The following is a 20408-nucleotide window of genomic DNA, read 5'->3' on the forward strand; positions in this document are numbered from 1 at the left end:
ATAAAGCATATCACTGATAAATGATGATCATAGTATTCTGATAATCTACATCGGCTCATCATCCCGGTTTAACAATCTTGGCTAGTTTATGATGATGAGAAGAGATCGGTTTGGTCGGTTGGGTTTCTTCTTTGGTTATCACGGTTGCAAATGATGATCTTGGATATCGGGTCATTGGATTAGATCTTGAAATCGGGTTGGAATGTAAAATTGAATCGATTCCTGAATGAGAGATTCGATGAGATTTTAAAGTCGATGGTCTTGACCAAACCTTGCAAATCGATGAAGCCATGGTTTGATTTGTTCGGTAAATCGTGGTTTTTTCTTTTGAGGTCGAGCAGGGTCAAGACTCAAGCCTGTTGAAAGCTGATCTGAGGAATTGTGAACCAGATGTAACACCACTGTCACAGTAAGATGTCACATATCCCAGCGCAACTCTCCTTCCCTTGAAGTCTTGAAGGTCGGGCCGACTTGGAGCACTCCTCAAGAAAATCATTGACATCCATCCTTCACTTTAAGTCACCTCCAAACTTCGCTTTACAAGATATTGTGCTATTTATCAGCTACTATAGAAAACATGATACATATTCAACTGCTATCCGTTTCCCAAATCATTTGGAAGGACCCAAAGCCATAATTCCGTCAACATCCCCCCGTCCGAACGCTCTGTTATTTATGACACCTTGGCATTTATGAAACCTGGTACAACAGGACTCATCGGCGCTGGAAAGATTCGGGACTTTTGCGGAGGTTTAGCCACCGGAACAGATGTACTCGCCCATCGTTCGAGAATCGATACTGAAGAATTTAAAGTTTTGATTTCAGAAAAGAGTGACAAAGTGTTATAAAATCCTACAAAAAAAATGAAGATAGATACTCAAGGTATTCCTTTGAATCCCTCTCGGTGCGGTGAAACGTATCATATGAATATGAAGAAAGGAGTTCACAGCTTCGGATACTTGGTTCAGATACATCACAAGCTTGAAGAAAAACTGTCATAAGGTCAGTGATATGACCACGCAGACCAAAAAAAAGGAGTTTCAAATAAATAAATAAACTTGGATACTGAAGTATACAGTCCTTCGCGTAAAGTAAAGCTTTGAGTAAAGATTGTCCATCTATTTGATCAAATTTTGTCGATGAAATTACGCAAACTTTGAGCAATTGAGAGTACTTACTGCTGTAAGTTTTGGAATTAGTATATCATGTGGGGAGAGGTATTTTAAGTGGATCAATTCGGCCGGAAGATTAACATCGGTCGGTGATGTAGCAGTGCTCAACGGTCGAAAATAGGTTTCAAGTTCTGATGATTCTGTTATAAAAAGGTGAAAGGCGAACATCTTTTTATCTTTAGAAAATAACTTATTGTTTCCTTTTGAAAGAATCTTTATTTAGTATATTGTGACCTCGGATACCCAGATAGATTCATCACTGAAAGAGGCGAGATGCGCTCACATGTGATATTTCCGTCTATGCTTGTGGTGTGGATATCTGTTGTCTTGCAACAGGCTCATTCTTCGCGTGAGTCTACTAAACAGAGCACATATCTCACTCTGATTAGAAGTTTGACTATCGTATATCGTATTTTCGTCAGTGTTCACCCCAAATATCATTGAAGGATCTGGAACCAGTGATGAGTGAGTCGGATAGCTTGTTACTGGGTATTAGATTTCTATTGATTGATAGTAACGCTTCATGATCTTCTTGGTAAACAAAAGGCCCATGATTTCTAAATATGCTTCTAAGCTTTTTAAGAAATGTCATATTACAGATCTTAATACTCAAGTATCAATATTGGAAAAAGGAAAGAAAAACTTCAATGAAAAGATTTTAACAATTGATCGAGAATATATGGAACCTGAAGCTCAAAGTTGGTCATTAAACCCTTCAGATTCAAACCCAATGGGTTCAACCTCATTAAGTTCAAAATCAGAAGTAGAGGATAGCAAAGGAAATGTTAATCTAATTTCGAAGAACTTATCACAATTTTCTTTAAAAAGACAAAAAGGCTATATAGTATTTGAAGATGGAGAAAATGATGATTATTTACAAAACTATTTAGGTTATCTTTATGATGATAGAATCCCAGAGATGATAATCATTTGTAGAGGTTATTCCAAATTAAGATTAAAGATGTGTGAAAAGTTTTGGGAAATGATTTCAAATGAACATCAATGTGAAATACCTCAAATCTTAATGGGAGCACAAGGGAAAAGAGAAACCAAATTGTTTGATATTATGGAAGGAGTTGGAGTGATTGATGAGACTGAAAGACAAAGATTAATAGAAGCTTCATTAGATTTTCAACAAAGAGAAATCGAAGCCAAAGAAACTTATCGGATTGTTACCGATCATATTCTTACATTAAATAAAGTTTCGATTGCATTAAAGACAGCTCCTACAGATTTATATGAAATTGTCAAACTTTTGGGTTTAGAGATCGCAAGAGAAAAGATGATCATCGGTTGGGCATCACCAGCAGGATTTGTAGAAAAACCAGATGGATTACATATCTTTGCTAAATTTAACTTTGAACAAGATTATGAAGCTTCATATGACTTAATTTCAAGTGAAATCCCAATGTATCTAACAGGTAAAAGTTTAAGTGATACACGTACAAAAGCTTTTATTGCCAAAGAACATGTGATTAAGATGAGAGAAGTAGATGAAAAGTTTGAAGGGTTTAAAGGTTTTGAAAATTTAATTGAAACTTTCAAGTCTGCTAAAACGGGTGGTTTTCTTCATCTTTATTTAAATGTCCAAAGAGCTTTTCAAAATGCAAGAGTTTATTTTGCAAAGAAAACAATTGAATATCTTAATGAATTATCAAATAAGAATCATCCTATCAAAGACATCAAAGTTGATCAAGAAGCTTTAAAATCTAAATTTGCAATAGAATATTTTGAAAAGATGAAACAAGGACTTGAAAAAAGTCTTGGAAACTATCCAACCCAAGATCATGTAAAAAGTAAAATCAAAAAAATAAAACAAAGACATGAAAAGAGTGTAAAAAGATGGGGGAGTTTATTTGAAGGTGAAGATCATTTTGTTGAAGGTTGTGTTGCAGATCCACATCTCGAATTCATTTTGAATTCTACACTAAGGAAAGAATCAGTGAAAGAAATCATACCCGTAAAACTTTCAAAAAAACTTGGTGTTTATTCACAACATGATATTTATATTGAAATTCAACCTGAAAGTAATTGCTGGTTACTTTCTGGTGTTGATGATACTCATTTTGTTGAAATCTTACAAGACTTTATTAATCGTTCAAATAAAAACGTTGGAACTCAAAAGACTGTTTAAGTTTATTTGTGTCAAATCAAACAAAGATAGTCAACCTCTCATAGGGTTTTTCTGATGATTCTTTGGGTTCATTACAAGGGAGCTGCCGATAAATTGGCATCATGACTTCTTCAGAATTGTTTCTTTTTCAAAGCAGCAAGATATGTTAGGAGACAGTGAAAGAAAGCTATGTCACTTGGACAACCATCCATGTGATTGAAGAGGAATACTTTGAATGTCAAGAGGATGGTACAATGACAAAGATTCAATGAGATCATTTCTTGAAAATGATGATTGAGGTTTAATCTTGATCTTCCTCTTGGACTTCAGCCATGTAGACAATCTGAATGATCTATGCCCACATAAATCCTTTCCCATTTTCATTTTTCTTTTCTTCAATTTTTTTGGTGAAACAACAGTATTCAAAGCTTTTGTTGTATACCATAGAGCTGCTCTATTTTATGTTTGTGATGGTATTCTTTAACATGAGATTATGAGGTCACTTATGTGTTTAAAAGTTGAAGAAAATAGCCTTGAACTGTGAACATTATACATTATCCCCAAGCGGAACTGGTAAAGCGATGATTATTGTAGTTTGTCATAAAAAGATCTACACTACATATGTGCAACAAGCTGAGTAAATTGTTAGCTATCATGTACATACAGGTTGGCTCAGTTCTCTGCTCATCTGAAGAAGTAAATCACATGTGATACATCATGTAACATTTTCCAATTTGACAAAATTATCTTAAAAGTTGGCTACATATACCTCCATAGCTACTCAGGCAATACTCTGAAGGCCATTCAACAGAAACAGATGGAGTGTTACATGAAGTTTAGTTAATGGAAGTACACCAATATATTACACCAAAACTATGAGTCACACCAAAATTGAGCAAAGTTGTGGTGACTAGGTCCACAACCTTCTTCAATTACAGATCTTATTTGCCCCAGGTGTGCCAATCCATAGGTTTGCTAGCTAGCCTCATTTTGCCCTTGAGTTGTCCACTACATATGTAACTACAGTACCACAATTACAGTTGTCAAAGCAAGTATGTAGGCGTACATACTTTGTGCTACATACTTTTTTTTGGCAGGGAAAAAAACAAAAAATATACTTTTGGTCTTGTTTTCCCCGCCAAAAAAAATATGTAGCAAAAAGTATGTACAGCCATTCCTAGAATCATCGGTAACTTTTTAATTTCTTGTGTTGTGTTGGGATTTAATCCAAAACCGGCAAAAACTAAAAAAAAAAGGATTTTGACCAAATGTACCGTGGAATACAGTTCTGACGTTTGACATTTCCCCGAGTCGACCGATTTCTTGGCTCTCACGCTTAGCCTGATACAGCCTGGAAAAAAGGGTGGTATTGTCACCCTCCTCTCTCTCTCTCTCTCTCTCTTGCCCTCTTGCCTACTTCCTCACCTCTTCCACCCCCGTTTTCCTCTTTTCATTTTCTCTCATTACCACGAAGAAAAGATTGTGATTTCTCAAATCATTTTTTCCTCCATTATTTCGCATTATTTCGTTCACCAAAGGCCAACAAGCTCTCCATTCCAATAATCATCATGCCCAAAAATCTCTACAGCTCCGATATCAATTTGGTTGTGGTCCGCATGGTTTTACAAGAAATGACCTTTCCTGAGATTGTACGGTCAACCGGAGTCAATCTCTCTCTCACCACCGTTCGCTGTTGGTTCGATCTTTACCGCGCCACTCGAGCTGTGGTCACCAATCCTTTGGATCACATGCAAGCTGGCGCGCCAACAGCTCTAGGAGAACCCGAGAAAGAATTCATATTGCAAGCGCTCGAGGTAGATCCAACTCTTTATCTTGATGAACTCCAAGCAAAGATTCAAGATGCCTTTGGAAGAACTGTCTCGGTGAATACTCTGTCAAGCAAACTTCGAACTCACCTTGGTTGGACTCAAAAAAAACCCCGAACAGTCCATCCAAACCAGTCAGCTATTGTGTGGGGTGCTTATATAGCGGAGATCTCGGAAATTGATCCATGATGTCTTGTGTTTGTTGGTATGTGTGGTTTTCGCTGGTCTTGTGTCTGCTCAAAAGTTACACGAGGATTAACATGCTGCATTTCAGATGAAAGTGTGATCTCAAAACGTTGATTGTTTTGGACCCATGCGCGGGCACCTATTGGGCAACGTACTCCTCGCCTCCAGCGCGCCACTCAGGCCTTCCGATGGTCAGTGTTGCCTGCAATATCCATGGATGGTATCGTGGCCGTGTCCGTTCAGCTGTGTGGCTATTCCCGGCTGGATTTTGAGTCGTACTTGGAACACGACCTGGTACGTCAAATTATTGTTTTTCTATTCCTTGAGATTGGTATCTGAAAATCTAATAACTTCTGATAAGATTGATTCTCACTAGAAGAGAGATGTTAGAACATATAGGAAAGGTTGATATTGCAATGATAGAATAACTTACCTAGAAGAGAGATGTTAGAACATATAGGAAAGGTGAGGAAGAACCAATCCAATCTAACAACAATTCTACAATAGATAAAGTATCTATGCTAATAAGATATAAGACTATTTTAGATAGAGAAATGTATTAGCATACAAGCTATGATGTCATACAAACATTACACACTCAGTGACAATTACACCACATCATAACACCCCCCCGTGCTAATAACATACTTGTTAAAAAATACTCAATGATAACCTATGCTTTATTAGTAAAATTTTAGAAAGAACTTTTGTAAACATATCCGCTAGCATTTTTGACGAAGACACATGAACTAGTTTAACAATTCCTTCTTCCACACACTGACGAACAAAATGGTACCTTGTATGAATGTGTTTTGTTCTAGAATGATGAGACGGATTTTGTGCTAAAGCTTCTGCCCCTTCGTTGTCCACACATAATTTAAATGATTTCCCTCTTGAAATGTTGAGTTCATTTAAAATTGATACCAACCAACGTGCTTCTCTGCATGAGTCACTCATGGCCATATACTCAGCCTCTGTACTCGACAATGACGTTGTCCTTTGCTTCCTCGATCTCCATGAAACCGGTCCAATACCTAACATAAAAACATATCCTGTAGTTGATCTTCTTTCATGACGATCTTCTGCCCAATCCGCATCTGAATACGCAGTCGGATTCAATTTACTTCCTCCTAAATTTAACTTCAATTCCTTCGTCTTAACCAAATACCCTAATACCCTTAATGCTGAATTCCAATGTATTGTCAAAGGCTTTTTCAAAAACTGCGAAAGCCTATTAACAACAAAAGCTATATCAGGTCGAGTGCACTGGGCAACCCACAACAGACCTCCGATTAAGCTTGAATACAGATCTTCAGAAATTGTATCCTCATTTGATGTAGGAACTAAATTCTTGAATGATTTGTCATTCGGTGTATTCGAACACTTGACATTATACTTCATAAATTGTTTTTGAAGATTTGATATATAATGTGTTTGATCAACTGTTATTTTGTTTTCTTTAACTTTTGAAATATTAAGAGAAAGAAAGTGAGATAATGGTTTATCTGAAGAAACCTCAAATCTCTTTTTGATGAGTACACAAAAGTTATCAATTTCTTTGTCGGTTCCTGTTACTGCTATGTCATCGACATGAGTTACCAACATTGAATTGATTTCACCTTGATCATCCTTCTTGAAATAAATTGAAGGATCGTGTGCTGATCGTGTATAACCAATGGAAATAAGATATTCATGTAATTTTATGTTCCATTGACGCGGAGACTGCTTCAAACCGTATAAAGATCTTAAGATTCTGTAAACCCAATCAGGATGATCTTCGTCTACAAAGCCTTCAGCTTGCTCCATGTAGATCTCCTCATCGAGATCTCCATTCAAGAATGCAGTTTTAATATCTACTGCTACTCCTTTCCACCCATTTTTCGCCATCAGACTTAGAAATAGTCTTATTGACTCCTGACGTGAAGTTGGTGAAAAAACTTCTGAAAAATCAATTCCCTTAATTTGAGAAAATCCTAATGCGACAAGTCTTGCTTTTAATTTATCAATTGACATGTCGATGTTTCTTTTCGTCTTGAAAATCCACTTGCATTGGATGATTTTACGTCGAGCAGGTCTAGGAACCAGTTTCCAAGTTTCCTTCCCCACTAATGAACACATTTCTGCTTCGGCCGCCAACTTCCAAAGATCCCAGTTGACTGATTTCTTGGCCTGTTTATAAGTAGATGGTTCTTTTTCTGATTCAATAAAAGCAGCTCTACCGTACTCTCCATACCTTTTAGGCTGTTTTCGTGTAGACGCTGAATTTACAAAGTTACCAAAACGAGTCGGAGGTTTTGTCGTTCGTTTTGGTCGAGATGATTCCTCTTGTGTGATTGAATCAGATGGTAATGAATCTTTTGTAATGATTTGTTCGTCAGATTCAAGAGTTGGCCATGGAAGAGTGTCGTTTCCAATTGGCTCCTGTGTTTTGCAAGATTTTGGTGATTTTAATCCTGGAAATACTTTATCAAGAAACACTAAAGAAGTTGCTTTTAAAGCAGTCTTCTTTTCGGTGTCCCAAACTATAGCACCTTTGTTATTGTTTAAATAAGAAAGAAAAATAGCATGACGTGCTCGAGGTTTGAGCGTCGAATTTGGTTTTATAACATGAAACCATACCTGACAACCAAATGCATGGAAGGTATGTTCTTGACGTTCATGAATACCCAGTAAAGAAATTGGTGATTGAAATTTTTCGTTTGTTCTTGTCGGCATGTTGTTCAACGTCTCAATAGCATACTCCAAAGCGTCTCCCCAAAAACTATCTGGCAAAGAAGATTCAATCAAACAGCAACAAACTTTCTCTTTTACAGTTCTATTACACCTTTCAGCAACACCATTTAGTTGTGGTGAGTCAGGTGGTCCGGTTGTTTGAGTGATTCCTTTTTCTGCACAGAATGAAGTGAATTCTTTGTTGATATACTCCGTACCATTGTCAGAACGTAACTCAGCAATAACTCCATCAACTTTCGTTGTCATCGCATTGAAGAATAATTTAAATTTCGAAAGAACTTCATTTTTTGATTTCATTAGATAAATTTTAGTGAATCTTGTATAATCATCAATAAAGGTTACAAAGTATTCAAATCCTCTTCGAGATACAACAGAATAAGATGAAACATCAGAGTGAATCACACTGAGAGGTTTGTGGAAGTTCCTATGGAGGAACAACACTGATTGGGCACGAGCAGGCACGAAAGTTATCTAGAACCAAAGTGAATTTTGAAAACTAGGCCTAGTTCATAAAGAACATCAGATCACAACAACCCTGATAACATGAATAGAAACTGAAGAAGCTGAAGAAACCGATAAAGAGAAAAAGAGAAGAGGAAAGGAAACAAGGGTAGTCTAGACTCTAATTGTATCTACTGTACTGTATAGTATGTGACATGTGTGTTTGTAAGTGTGACACCTTACACCCTCCCCTCCTATAAAAGAAAAATCCCCCCCCACAAAATTTCCAAGTTAAAATAAAAGAAAAAGAAGAAAAAGAAAAACGGAAAATCAAAACAGAAAGTTAAAAGCAACTGAAAGCAAACAAAAGTACAAAAAGAAAATTAAAATAAAAGAAAAGAAAGAAAAGAGAAAAGAAATAAAAGAAACTCGATCCGCCCAAGTTGTCGATGCTGAGCCCGGCCGTTGCATTACTACAAAAGAAATTGGCGAAAATCTTGTGCTCACAGCGTGGCTGAGGTTTTGCTTACAAACGGTAGAAACCCACTAGGCGGTGCATACGAAGGAGAAAAACGTACTTCTGCTACGGCAAGTACTTGCCACTCCTTGTTATGCATCCATCTCCAGTTCGTCCGAACAGTACTTCCGAAGCTTTGACTGGTGAAACATGTCGTGACTGCGGTTGCCGTCGTCCAATCGGACCTTGACGTTTCGACCTTCATTCAATACTTCAATCACCTCATATGGTCCATCGTATCTTGCTCGGAGTTTTGCAACTGGACCCTTGACTGATTGTTGTCGGTCCTTACTGTCGATGAGGACCCAGTCTCCCTCGCGTAAAACGATGTCGGCTCCCCGTCGTGCATTATAGCTGACTGCTTGACTCGCCCTTGCCGCCCACAGCTTGTCTCTCCATGCAGCCCAACCCTCTTGTCTCTTCTCAACCCACTCCCTCACTCCTTCACTAACCTCTGCCTGCTTCACATCAATTGGGAACAGTTTTGGTACATAACCAAAAACAAACTGCATAGGAGAAACGCCTGTCGCCGTGTTGATCGCTGAATTAATTGCATATTCGACAGCAGGTAAGGCAGGCAACCATTTACCATGCTTCCCCCCCACATGATGACGTAACATCTGGCCTACCGTCTTATTGGTGCGCTCCGCTCGACCATTGGCTTGTGGATGGTATGCGGTGGAAAGGTGAACACGTACCCCTAGTAGAGACTGCAGCTCTTTCCAGAATTTCGAGGTCCAAATTTTGTCCCTGTCGCCAATCATGGTCTGTGGAGCACCAAAGATCGTCAGCCAGCTTCCGAAGAGTCTTCTTGCTGTCTTTTCGGCATTATCAGTTTGACATGTTGGAATAAGTCGCGTGAATCCCGTTAGCCTACACGTGCATGTCAGCAACATATCATACCCCTGGACTTTAGGAAAGGGTCCCACGAAGTCCAACGCAATATCCGCCATAGGTCTAAGAGGAACTTGCGTGCTTTGAAGTTTGCCAGGTAGCCGGGTCGTACGCGCTTTGTTGCGCTGACAGCTGTCACATTTCTTCACAAAGTCTTCGACGTCCTGCAACAAGTGTGGCCAGTAGAACTCTCTCCTCACCCGCTCAGCAGTTTTCAGCGATCCCAAATGGCCCACAGAATTATGAGCAACACCTATCAACTCCCTCTGTAACCCATCAACCGTCGGCACAACTATTCGACCATCCATAAACATTAAGCCATCTTGTATCACGCAGTTATCCCGCAATGGCAACACCTTTGCTAACCTCTCACAGAACGAATCCGTCCTGTAACCCTCCTTGATTTGATCGGTCAAGTCGGTTGACAATTCTGATTTCACCTCAAGAGTAGCCACATCCTCCATCCTCGACAATGCATCTGCAACGCTATTATCTAAGCCTTTTACGTAACGGAAGTCAAGATCAAATTGCGATAAAGTCTCAAGCCATCGGGCTTGTCGCCTGCTGAGACCTTGTTGTGTCATCAATTGGGTTAATGAATGGTGTTCCGACATGACATTGACCTTCATACCCAATAGCAGCATCTTCCACTTATTTAACGCATTGATGACAGATAGTAGCTCCTGTTCGTGAACTGGATAATTTCGTTCCGCAGGTGACATTTGCCGACTTTTGTACGCGATTGGAGACGAGGTTTCCCACTCGGCGCCTTGGAACAGTGCCGCTCCCAGCGCGTGGCCGCTCGCGTCGCTAAACAACCAGATAGGATCATTTGACTCATAATCCAAATTCTTTAAAGTAGGTAGTGTAGTAATAATCCTCTTTATATTATCAAAGGCATCTTGTTCTTTATCTCCCCATTGGAATTTCTTAGCCGCATTTTTCACACTCGTCAAAGGTGTCAAGTGTCCAGCGTATTGAGCCAACCCATCCACAAACTTCTTCATCCACTGCACCGTTCCCAAAAACTCCTTCAACTGTTTTGCTGTCTTCGGTGTCCTCCAACTTGCAACCTTCTCAACTTTATCTTCATCTGGACTAATTCCCTCTGCACTGATGTTGTGTCCTAAAAATTTGATTCTACGACGAAAAAGCTTTGTCTTTTTGATTGAACAAAACAGTTTAGCTGCTTTCAGTCGTTCCATAACCAGCCGTAGGTGTTGTTCATGTTCTTCAACTGATTGAGAGTAGACCACGATGTCATCAATGTAGACAACGCAGACAGTGTTAACCAAATCACCTAGGGCTTCCTCGCAGCGTCGTTGATGGGTGGCTGGAGCATTCGTCAATCCCATGGGCATGACAACCCACTCATAGAGTCCCCATGGCGTTTTGACCGCCGTCAAGGGAATATCTTCAGGTCTGTTCAATGTCTGGAAGAACGCGTTAATCTGATCGAGAATGGAATAAATTTTTCCCGTTCCTACCAGTCTAACCGCCTCCTCAACATTTGGTAGTGGTGATCGATCCTTAACAGTGAATTTGTTCAGACGACAATAATCGCACACCCATCGAGGTGCAGCAGTTGGGTCTGCTTTCGGTATGATCATTGAAGGCAAAGCGTAAGGACTGTCTGACCTCCGCAACCGCCCAGCTGCAACGTGTTCATCCACAAGTTTCTTCCAGGCATCCATATACCTTGGTGCGTAAGGGTATTGTCTCTCATTGATGACTACATTAGGGTCTGTCAAAACAATGTTATGACGGACCTTCGAGCTTGGACTTTGTACCTCTGGTGGAAAAAACTCAGCATAATCCAGGGACTCCACATCCGGCAATACGTCGGGAAAGAGAACTTCAAATTCTTTCAGCATTTTCATTTCACGATAAGAAAGGTCGGAAGCTTTTTCAACAACATCTACATTATCTAACACCGCCGCAACTAAATCTTTTCTTCTTTCATTTAAAAATTCTTTCTTTTTTTCCAACAACTTATTTTCTAACATTTTTTCAACCGCTGGATCATACAACACTCCCTCGCGCCACTGACACATCCAACTCGTGTTTCTTGAGGAAAGGCGTTCCTAAAATTACGTCGTAATGGCCATCGTGCAATTCGGCTAGTTTGAAGAACGTGGCACCAAAGGTCATTTTAGTACTTTTGACCGAGGCGATAGCGTAATCAGTTAAGCTAACATCTGCCTCACTTGTGTCAATCGCTAGTCTGATTAGAGTTGGTTTCAGAAGTTTACGCCGTACCAGCCTCAGCTTTCGTGCTAGTCGATTCGACATGAGGTTTGTCGCCGCCGCTGTGTCCATTAATGCGCGGATTTCGACACCATTTATCGTTAGTTTCAACACGATAGGTGCAACAGGAGCCTCAATTTCATACCCATCATTCTCCATTCCCAACGCCGCGACCAGTTCACCATAAGCGGCCACATCCGTCTTGCCTAAATCCGGGAACTCTTGGAAAGTAGAGGTCGCGCCAGGTTAAGATACGACTTGAGCGCTCGCGATGGGAATGACTGGCCCTCTCCTAGGCGCTCCTGGTCGGCTTGAGTTGGTAGCATTCGCTGGTGGGTTCTGTACCGCTTTCGGAGGAGGATAAGGTGGTGCCCGGGGAAAATCTAAAGGCATTGATACGAAGGTCATGTTCGGCCGTTCCTCGCATCCCCCCAACCACTTAGCACACTGCACCTTGCAACGAGGGCACCTGCCTGTGGACCGCATAAACGCTGCCCACCATTCTCTCCTCGCGTCAGGATCAACTGGCGGCCGCACATAAGGGGTATATGCAGTAGACGTGCCGGAGCCATTAGTTTGTCGATTAGGTGCCGGTTGATTACGTGCTGACAAACGAAACGGGTTGGAATCAATGGCTTGAAGATAACGAGCAGTATCAAGGGCGCGCTTTTCGAATAAAGAGAAGGACCAGGTTCCCGTACGTAAATCAATCACATTTTCTAATCAATCATCCTTGGCCGCTGACTCTCGAAACATTAGACCTGTTCCCCCACAATTCTCTCAGCTAAATCTCGATCTTCACACACCGCCGTAGTCACCACATCTTGAATCCCACGCGCTCTTATGATGTAGTTCGACATAGTCTCACCAGGCTTCTGGGCTAGATCTTGTAACGCTTGACGTGCATCTCGCAACCACCCGGATGGTAAAACTCCATGACTAAACATTTCCATCGCTTCATTCCACGATTTGCCACTAAGCTCTGCCTCGTGCGTACGGTGCCATTGAACAGCATGAGGCACTGCCAACGCAGCCGCTAAAATCTTGAGTCGCTCCGTATCGCTGTCGAGACCTTTGACTTTAAAGCGGGCTTCAATGCGGTATCGCCACAATCTAAATCCTGCAACATCACCATAGGCGCACGTAAATTGTGGTATCTCGCTATCCTTGAGGTGACGCGCGAGTACTTCGCGCTCAACAGGAGCCGCCGCTGGATGCCAATAGGCATAAGTGTTGCCTGGCATAGATGAGATCGGTGGGGCCACATTCGGATGAACGTACGGTTGGGGTAGTGGAGCAGGTTGGCGGTTTACAGGTGGGGTGCAAAACGCAGCGAAAGGGTTCGTTCGAGCGAAGGAGGGTTGGTCACCAGTGGACGCGTTTGATCCCTCCTGAGCCTGCGCTCGCATCGTCGAGTCAGGATGGGGCGAAGGTGGCAACCCACCTGTCTCATGGGCAGGAGTCGAGGTGGTGGCTGTTGGACCACGATCTTCAGGCGGTGCGCTGTCTGCACGGTTTTGTTGGATCATCTGATGTATCAATTCCTTAAGATCGGCCATCTCTGCACGTAAGTCATCGTTGTCCGCGGAGATTCGAGTCAAAGCCTCTACGCTCTCCTCCAGGATACGTTTGATTTCAGATTGTACGTCGTCAGCAGATGTCACTCCTCCTACCTCTTCTGACATATTCGGTGTCTGATCAGGCGTAGGTAGGGGACGTAAGACTGTCGCGTCGATCGAAATACCAGTGTTATTGGGCAAGGAACCAGGAACAAAAGATTTTCGACGCGTAGAAGGTCGATCCTGGAGGATATTGGATAGTAAGACGGATGAGCTGGGTGAGAGGCTTCCCAATGGAACGGGGTTAAGATGAAACAGCTCGGCTACAGATTTGGAGGCTGCTAAGATTTTCTCGCCAGGCTGTGGTGTTTTCGGATGTAACGTTCTTGCAAGATCAGAATAAAGCTGTGGCGGACAGTTAGTGGACCCAGAGTTGGAAGCAGAATTTGCTCGAGGTCCACGCAGCAGCTGTTCGGGATCGTCAAGCCTTTGCTCGACCTTGTCGGTATTCTGGCAGGACCCTGGAAAGCCCCGATATACCCTCCTAATGGAAATCCCGAAATTTTCCCCTCCTACCTACACAAATTTCGCCGGTTTTCACAAAAAAAACTCGGATTCCTACCTGTTGACAAAGGACCATTTTTTTTTCGGAGAAAGGTCCCAATATTCCTTCCATCTGCATAAGGACCCTCAAAATCTGTGTTTTTGGGCGTTTCAGAGCAATTAGACATCTTGATTTTTTTTCCGGAAAAACTTGAATATTTTTTTGGGAATTTGGTAGAAGAATCACAAGAGTTGAAGTTGTTGAGAGAGAAATAGACTAGTGAGTAGTATAGCTATGTAGTGTTATGTAGTTGAGTTTTAAAAAAAACGAGTAATTCAATTCCTGGCCAGCCACTGGAGGGACTGTGTTTCCAGTTCCTGGCCAGCCACTGCAGTCGGTCCACTGCTGTAACAGGTAAAAACATCAAAGTGAATCTCTACACATGAGGGAGATCAGGGTCTGAGAATTCAATATCAAGAAGTAGAAAAAGAGCAGTCAAACGTTTCAGAAAAGGGACTAAAGAGACTGGTATTTTTTTGAATTTGGGAGAGATGAAGCGAAACAACTTGAAGAAATAACACAAAATCAAATCTCTAGATAAGGTGGAGAGAAATAAAAACCAAGTTAGATATTACAATTCAAGTATAGCTTATTTTTTTCTAGCTTTAGCGTGTTCAACAGCAAGTTGTTCGAGAATTGCCTTGATGTACTGTTTCTGGCTCATAGCCTTTAACATAGCACGATAAGCTTGAGGAATCCATATGGTGTTAGCCTTGGGTTCAGTAATATTCATTGATGAGGTGGGGGGAAACACATAGTGAATATCTGCTATATCAAGATGCGAGAATATGAGGCGATTTGGAAAGTTTTCTTCAAAACTACACGCTCCAGGATTCCCTTTATACATGTAAAGCTGGGTAGATGCATATGAGAGCTTAGATCGAGTGGACAATTTGGTGATCCACTCGTGCTTACCATTCTGGTAAATGTAGAGAGCACAGATCTTACCCAAAAAAAGCATCTAAAACGAATCAAGAGTACATTAAATGATCAGAGTCGGCAGCTTCATATTTGAAACAGGGGATGACATACATTGTTTTTTATAACCACAACAAACTTGTTTACTTCAAGTGGATTGTCTTCTGATACATTGCCACTTGTATAAAGTGTTTGTGTTGCGATGTCGAGAGTTGTTGATGTATTTTTTGCAATCCAATTGAGGTCAAGCTTTACATGAATGTTCCATCGATGTAAGCGATCCAGAGCCTTGTCCATCTGCTCAGAGTTTTTCAGCATGATGGCTACCAATTTACTACATGTCCGAGGGTCCAATTTGGTGGCTCCATTTGCATTGGCGTGATCAGAAGCCACAGGATCCTGGTGGTTGTTTTTTTTCTTTCGTTCATTACCTTTTCCTTTTGCTACACGAGATATAGTAATTGTGTCTAATATCAACGAAAACTATCAAGATCAAACAAAAAAAATGTTGTGATCGAGCAGAATCAAGCTGTTTCAGCAACTTTCAGGCCATTTCAAATGTTTGGACTCGGTTGAAACTGGTTGAAACAACCTTCTTGCTGACCCATGCCAGACTGTCAGACATCTCGATTTCAATGACCATCAACTGTCATAATATGACATTTTTCCACACCCTTTTACATAAAAATGTGCAAAAAATTGTCTTACCTGAGCTTCGAACTCAATACTATCATGATTGGTATGTATACACAATAACATCAGGTTTCATTGTGACTCGATGATCATTGCTACTCACCTTATGTATTGAAGTGGGTAGCCTGGTGGCCCTGAGAACCCTCTTTCCTACCTAATGTGTAAGAAACCTAATTTTTTTTTCCACACTTTTTGACATATTCCTACATACAAAATAAGGCTCCTGTGTGACTTTTTTTTTCAAATTTTTAGAATTCCTACACAGAACATAAGGACCATTTTTACCCAAAAAGGCCAATTCCTACATACCCAATTAGGCGGGTATATAGGGGCTTTCCAGGGTCCTATTCTGGCGGGTGTTTGGCATAGACTAGTGTCCCAGGTGATCGGTCACCAGCAGATCGGTTTCAGTTCAGTTCAGTATTCAAGATAGTTCAGTCAATTCAATTCTATATCGGGGATGCGGGGTAATTCAATTCGCTGGCGCAGTAGTTTCAGTTGATTCGAAAAAAAATCTGGATTCGTATTGGTATCGATTTGGTAATAGATAAAAAAAGTGGAAGTTCCTATGGAGGAACAACACTGATTGGGCACGAGCAGGCACGAAAGTTATCTAGAACCAAAGTGAATTTTGAAAACTAGGCCTAGTTCATAAAGAACATCAGATCACAACAACCCTGATAACATGAATAGAAACTGAAGAAGCTGAAGAAACCGATAAAGAGAAAAAGAGAAGAGGAAAGGAAACCCATACCTAGTTCATAAAGAACATCAGATCACAACAACCCTGATAACATGAATAGAAACTGAAGAAGCTGAAGAAACCGATAAAGAGAAAAAGAGAAGAGGAAAGGAAACAAGGGTAGTCTAGACTCTAATTGTATCTACTGTACTGTATAGTATGTGACATGTGTGTTTGTAAGTGTGACACCTTACAGTTTGATTGATCTCCACCCTGCTCGACTTGACATGTTACGTCGTCTCACTTTTCCCTGAACACATATGCTACAAGTTTGCAACTTACGTAGTTCAGCTTCATCCACCTTAATGTTTAATGAATTGAGTTTTCGTTTTAAAGCTGCATAACCAGGATGGTTAAATCTTGAGTGCCATAAATGTACGTCAGAGACCATTGCTTTCGACGTTTGATCACTAGGTTTCGAATGACATACCTCTTGATTGAGATAATATAGATTGCCATGTCGATATCCAGTTCCAACTACGTCACCGGTGATTTTACAGTTTTTAACAAACGAAACAGTCGATGAATTGAATACGGTAGTGATTTTCTTATCGGCAAGTTTAGAGACAGATAGAAGAGGTTCGGACAGAGAAGGAACATAGAGTGATTTGATATCTTCAAAATCAGAAAACGGTAGCGATACAAATCCTTTTGAAATTGATTTGACAATCGAACCATTTGCTAGACTGATATTCGTATTGTCAGTTTTCTTTCTGGTAACTACATCTGAGCATGGAGTCATCACTTGAGACGTTCCCGAGTCGATTAGCCATCCAGTGGTTTTTCCCGACGACGCTTTGATTACAGCGGCAGAAGAAATTTCAGAGTTGATATTGATCGAAGCTTCTGAAGCAGAGGAGAGCTCAGCAATAGCAGCTGCTTTTGCTTTTGCTGCCTTCGATCTTCTCACTTGATTCTTGGTCGGTTTAGACTTTGGAATATCTTGTTCAGCTTTTTCCGCCTTTAAAACCTTGTACTTTTCCAGCTTCGATTTTAAAATTCGGCAATCTTCCATTACATGACCAGACTTCGAACAATGAGAGCATGATACATCTTTCGACTTTCCATCCTTAGCAGCTGCTATGACTTCTATTTCCTCAGAGGAAATCGATCTTCTCGTCGCCTCTTCTCGAAGCACTTTCAAGATAGTAGTTGATGTGACTGATTCACGTTGAAGTAATGGAGCTAAAACTGGTTGCCAGTCAGCAGTCAATGACAGACTTACTGCCGTGGCGAAGACAGTATCGGCAGTGAGTGGCTTATCGGGAGTAACCAACGATTTGAATTTTTGATAATCCGCCGACATTGATTCTAGATGTTCCGTTATACTCAGATCACCCATTTTCGCAGTGACTAATTTCTTAAGCCAATACATAATGGATCCTGACAAAGCATCTTGATGCGCTTCACGCAGAGCTTTCCACTGGCTTCTCGGATCGTCTTCGTATGATGACAAGAATTCGTAATTCGAAGGATGAACATATCGAAGTATCAATGCAGATACTTTGCATCGATCATGTTCTTCAGATGCAGGAAGAGGGGATGGTTGATTTTCCCGAAGTACATAACCAAAACTTGATCCTCTGATTATCGTCCCCATTACAAACTGCCATTGATGGTAGTTTGATTCTGGGCCAGGAGCTTCTAATGGCTTAACTCCAGTTGCCTCTAAACGCTCATTCGAATATTGCAGAGATGGCAATACTTTGCTTTCAGTTCGAATCGAAGATTCGGTTTGACGACCAGCTGGTCTAGAGGCAGATGACGGTGCTAACGAAGAATCGGGCGACTTGCCCTTCTCACCAGATGTGAAAGTTGGTGCAGACATGATGATGAAGATTATCGAAGATCAAAACAGAGAGTGGTAAACTAGAGGTTTTTAGGGTTTTGGAGTTTATTTCTGACAATCGATTTAGTTTTTTGTCTGTATCAGACGGACTTTTCCTTTACAGTCTTCTAGACAGTTTCGAACTATACTTGTTAAAGTTTGTTGATAGTTATTGAAACGGTTTTCCGAGAGTGCAATCTTATAGAGTCACTGAGGTGGGCTCATAACCTGATAAGATTGATTCTCACTAGAAGAGAGATGTTAGAACATATAGGAAAGGTAGATATTGCAATAATAGAATAACTTACCTAGAAGAGAGATGTTAGAACATATAGGAAAGGTGAGGAAGAACCAATCCAATCTAACAACAATTCTACAATAGATAAAGTATCTATGCTAATAAGATATAAGACTATTTTAGATAGAGAAATGTATTAGCATACAAGCTATGATGTCATACAAACATTACACACTCAGTGACAATTACACCACATCATAACAACTTCTTTGTCTGGTCTGGTTCATCTTCCAGCCATGAACCCTTTTCCAGCTCAAAACAGCGTCCTTGTGATGGATAACGCTCCTATCCACCACGGGGGCCGAGTTGAGGAGCTGTGTGCTGCGCGAGGGGTTAGGTTAGTGTATCTACCGGCCTACAGTCCAGACTTCAACCCTATCGAAAAGGGCTTCTCTGTATTAAAGTCCAGACTCAGGCAATCTCAAGCCTTGCAGCACGCTTTGGATGCGGATGATGAAAGAGCAAGTATTTTTATGGCTTGTATGGAGTTGTTTACTGAAGAGGTTTGTTAAGGTTTCTATAGAGGGAGTGGTTATTTATAATCTCAATTTGCAAGTTATTTGAAGTTTGTTTTGGAAGAGTCTGAATTATTTCAATTGCCGTATATTTCTTTACTTGTAAAGAAGATAATAAATCAAGCAATAAAATCCGATGTGTAGATGCAAATACAAAAAAAATTCACCCTTTAGTTACATCTCAGAGTATATTTGTTACAGTTTTTCGGTTATTACAAATTAAAATCTTATTTTTTTAGGGGATTGTCTTTGAAATGAATATTATCAGTGTGGTTATTATTTTTGATTTATGTTTGAGTGAGCAAAAACGTAAAGGCGAGTCATGAAAGAAAAGGCACATATAGCTAACCTTTCAAAAATGATTTGGCATAAAATTGTCTCTATAACAAAATTTGATAGAGACCAAATTTCTTAGTGATGAACCCCTTGAGATCAATTCAATTGAAAAAAAACATTAATGATATATTAATTATATTTCATTAAAGATTAAACTTTTGATCTAATCAAAACATTAAAAACTGCTCATCAAGACTTGTGATGAGTACTTAAAAGTTAAAAAAACTTTGGATTTGGACCAGTTGGATGATCACTGGGTCTTACTTCTCAGGTTTCAGGAGGTGGCTCAAATGTCATCACAAGACAGAAGAATCAGAGGCTGAAATTGCGTCACCAAACAAATAAGGAGGAAAAAATTGAAAACAGTTGAAGCACGAGTCACATATAAGGTGGAAACCTTTCATTCACGAGAAGCACAAGTCACAAGCAAGGTCACGAGACGGAACAATCCAAGGCGGTATTTGCGTCGCCATAAAAAAAACAGGAGGAAATATTGGAATCACAAGAAGCACGAGTCACAAACAAGTGGGAAACATTTGAGTGCCAAGTCAAAACAATGATTTTGGGAAATAAGGAGGGATCTTTTGATAGATCTGCAAGGCAAGAGCAATCTTTGCGCGAGGGGGATAGTAACAATTCTGATAGGTGGAACATAACGTCGGAGTCATGTCTGGAAGTCAATATTCTGGGGAAGGACCCACTTGTTGGAGAGATGAGGCAGGGCTGGAGGCCTGAACTAGATCGTGAAGAACTTTGTCATCATCTTTGAGCTCGTCAATGTCGATC

General features: G+C 40.5%; 1 protein-coding gene across 1 annotated transcript; it reads left to right on the forward strand.

Moving 5' to 3' along the window:
- Positions 1-1445: 1445 nt before the first annotated feature.
- On the forward strand, positions 1446-3306 carry MELLADRAFT_113756 (uncharacterized protein; the record flags this gene model as incomplete). Its single annotated transcript, XM_007418486.1, has 3 exons — positions 1446-1521; positions 1595-1637; positions 1719-3306. 3 exons carry the CDS (start codon positions 1446-1448, stop codon positions 3304-3306), a joined length of 1707 nt encoding a protein of 568 aa, XP_007418548.1.
- Between the last annotated feature and the right edge of the window lie 17102 nt (positions 3307-20408).

Source organism: Melampsora larici-populina (genome assembly GCF_000204055.1).
Source record: "Melampsora larici-populina 98AG31 unplaced genomic scaffold MELLAscaffold_93, whole genome shotgun sequence".
In the NCBI taxonomy this organism is placed as follows: domain Eukaryota; kingdom Fungi; phylum Basidiomycota; class Pucciniomycetes; order Pucciniales; family Melampsoraceae; genus Melampsora; species Melampsora laricis-populina.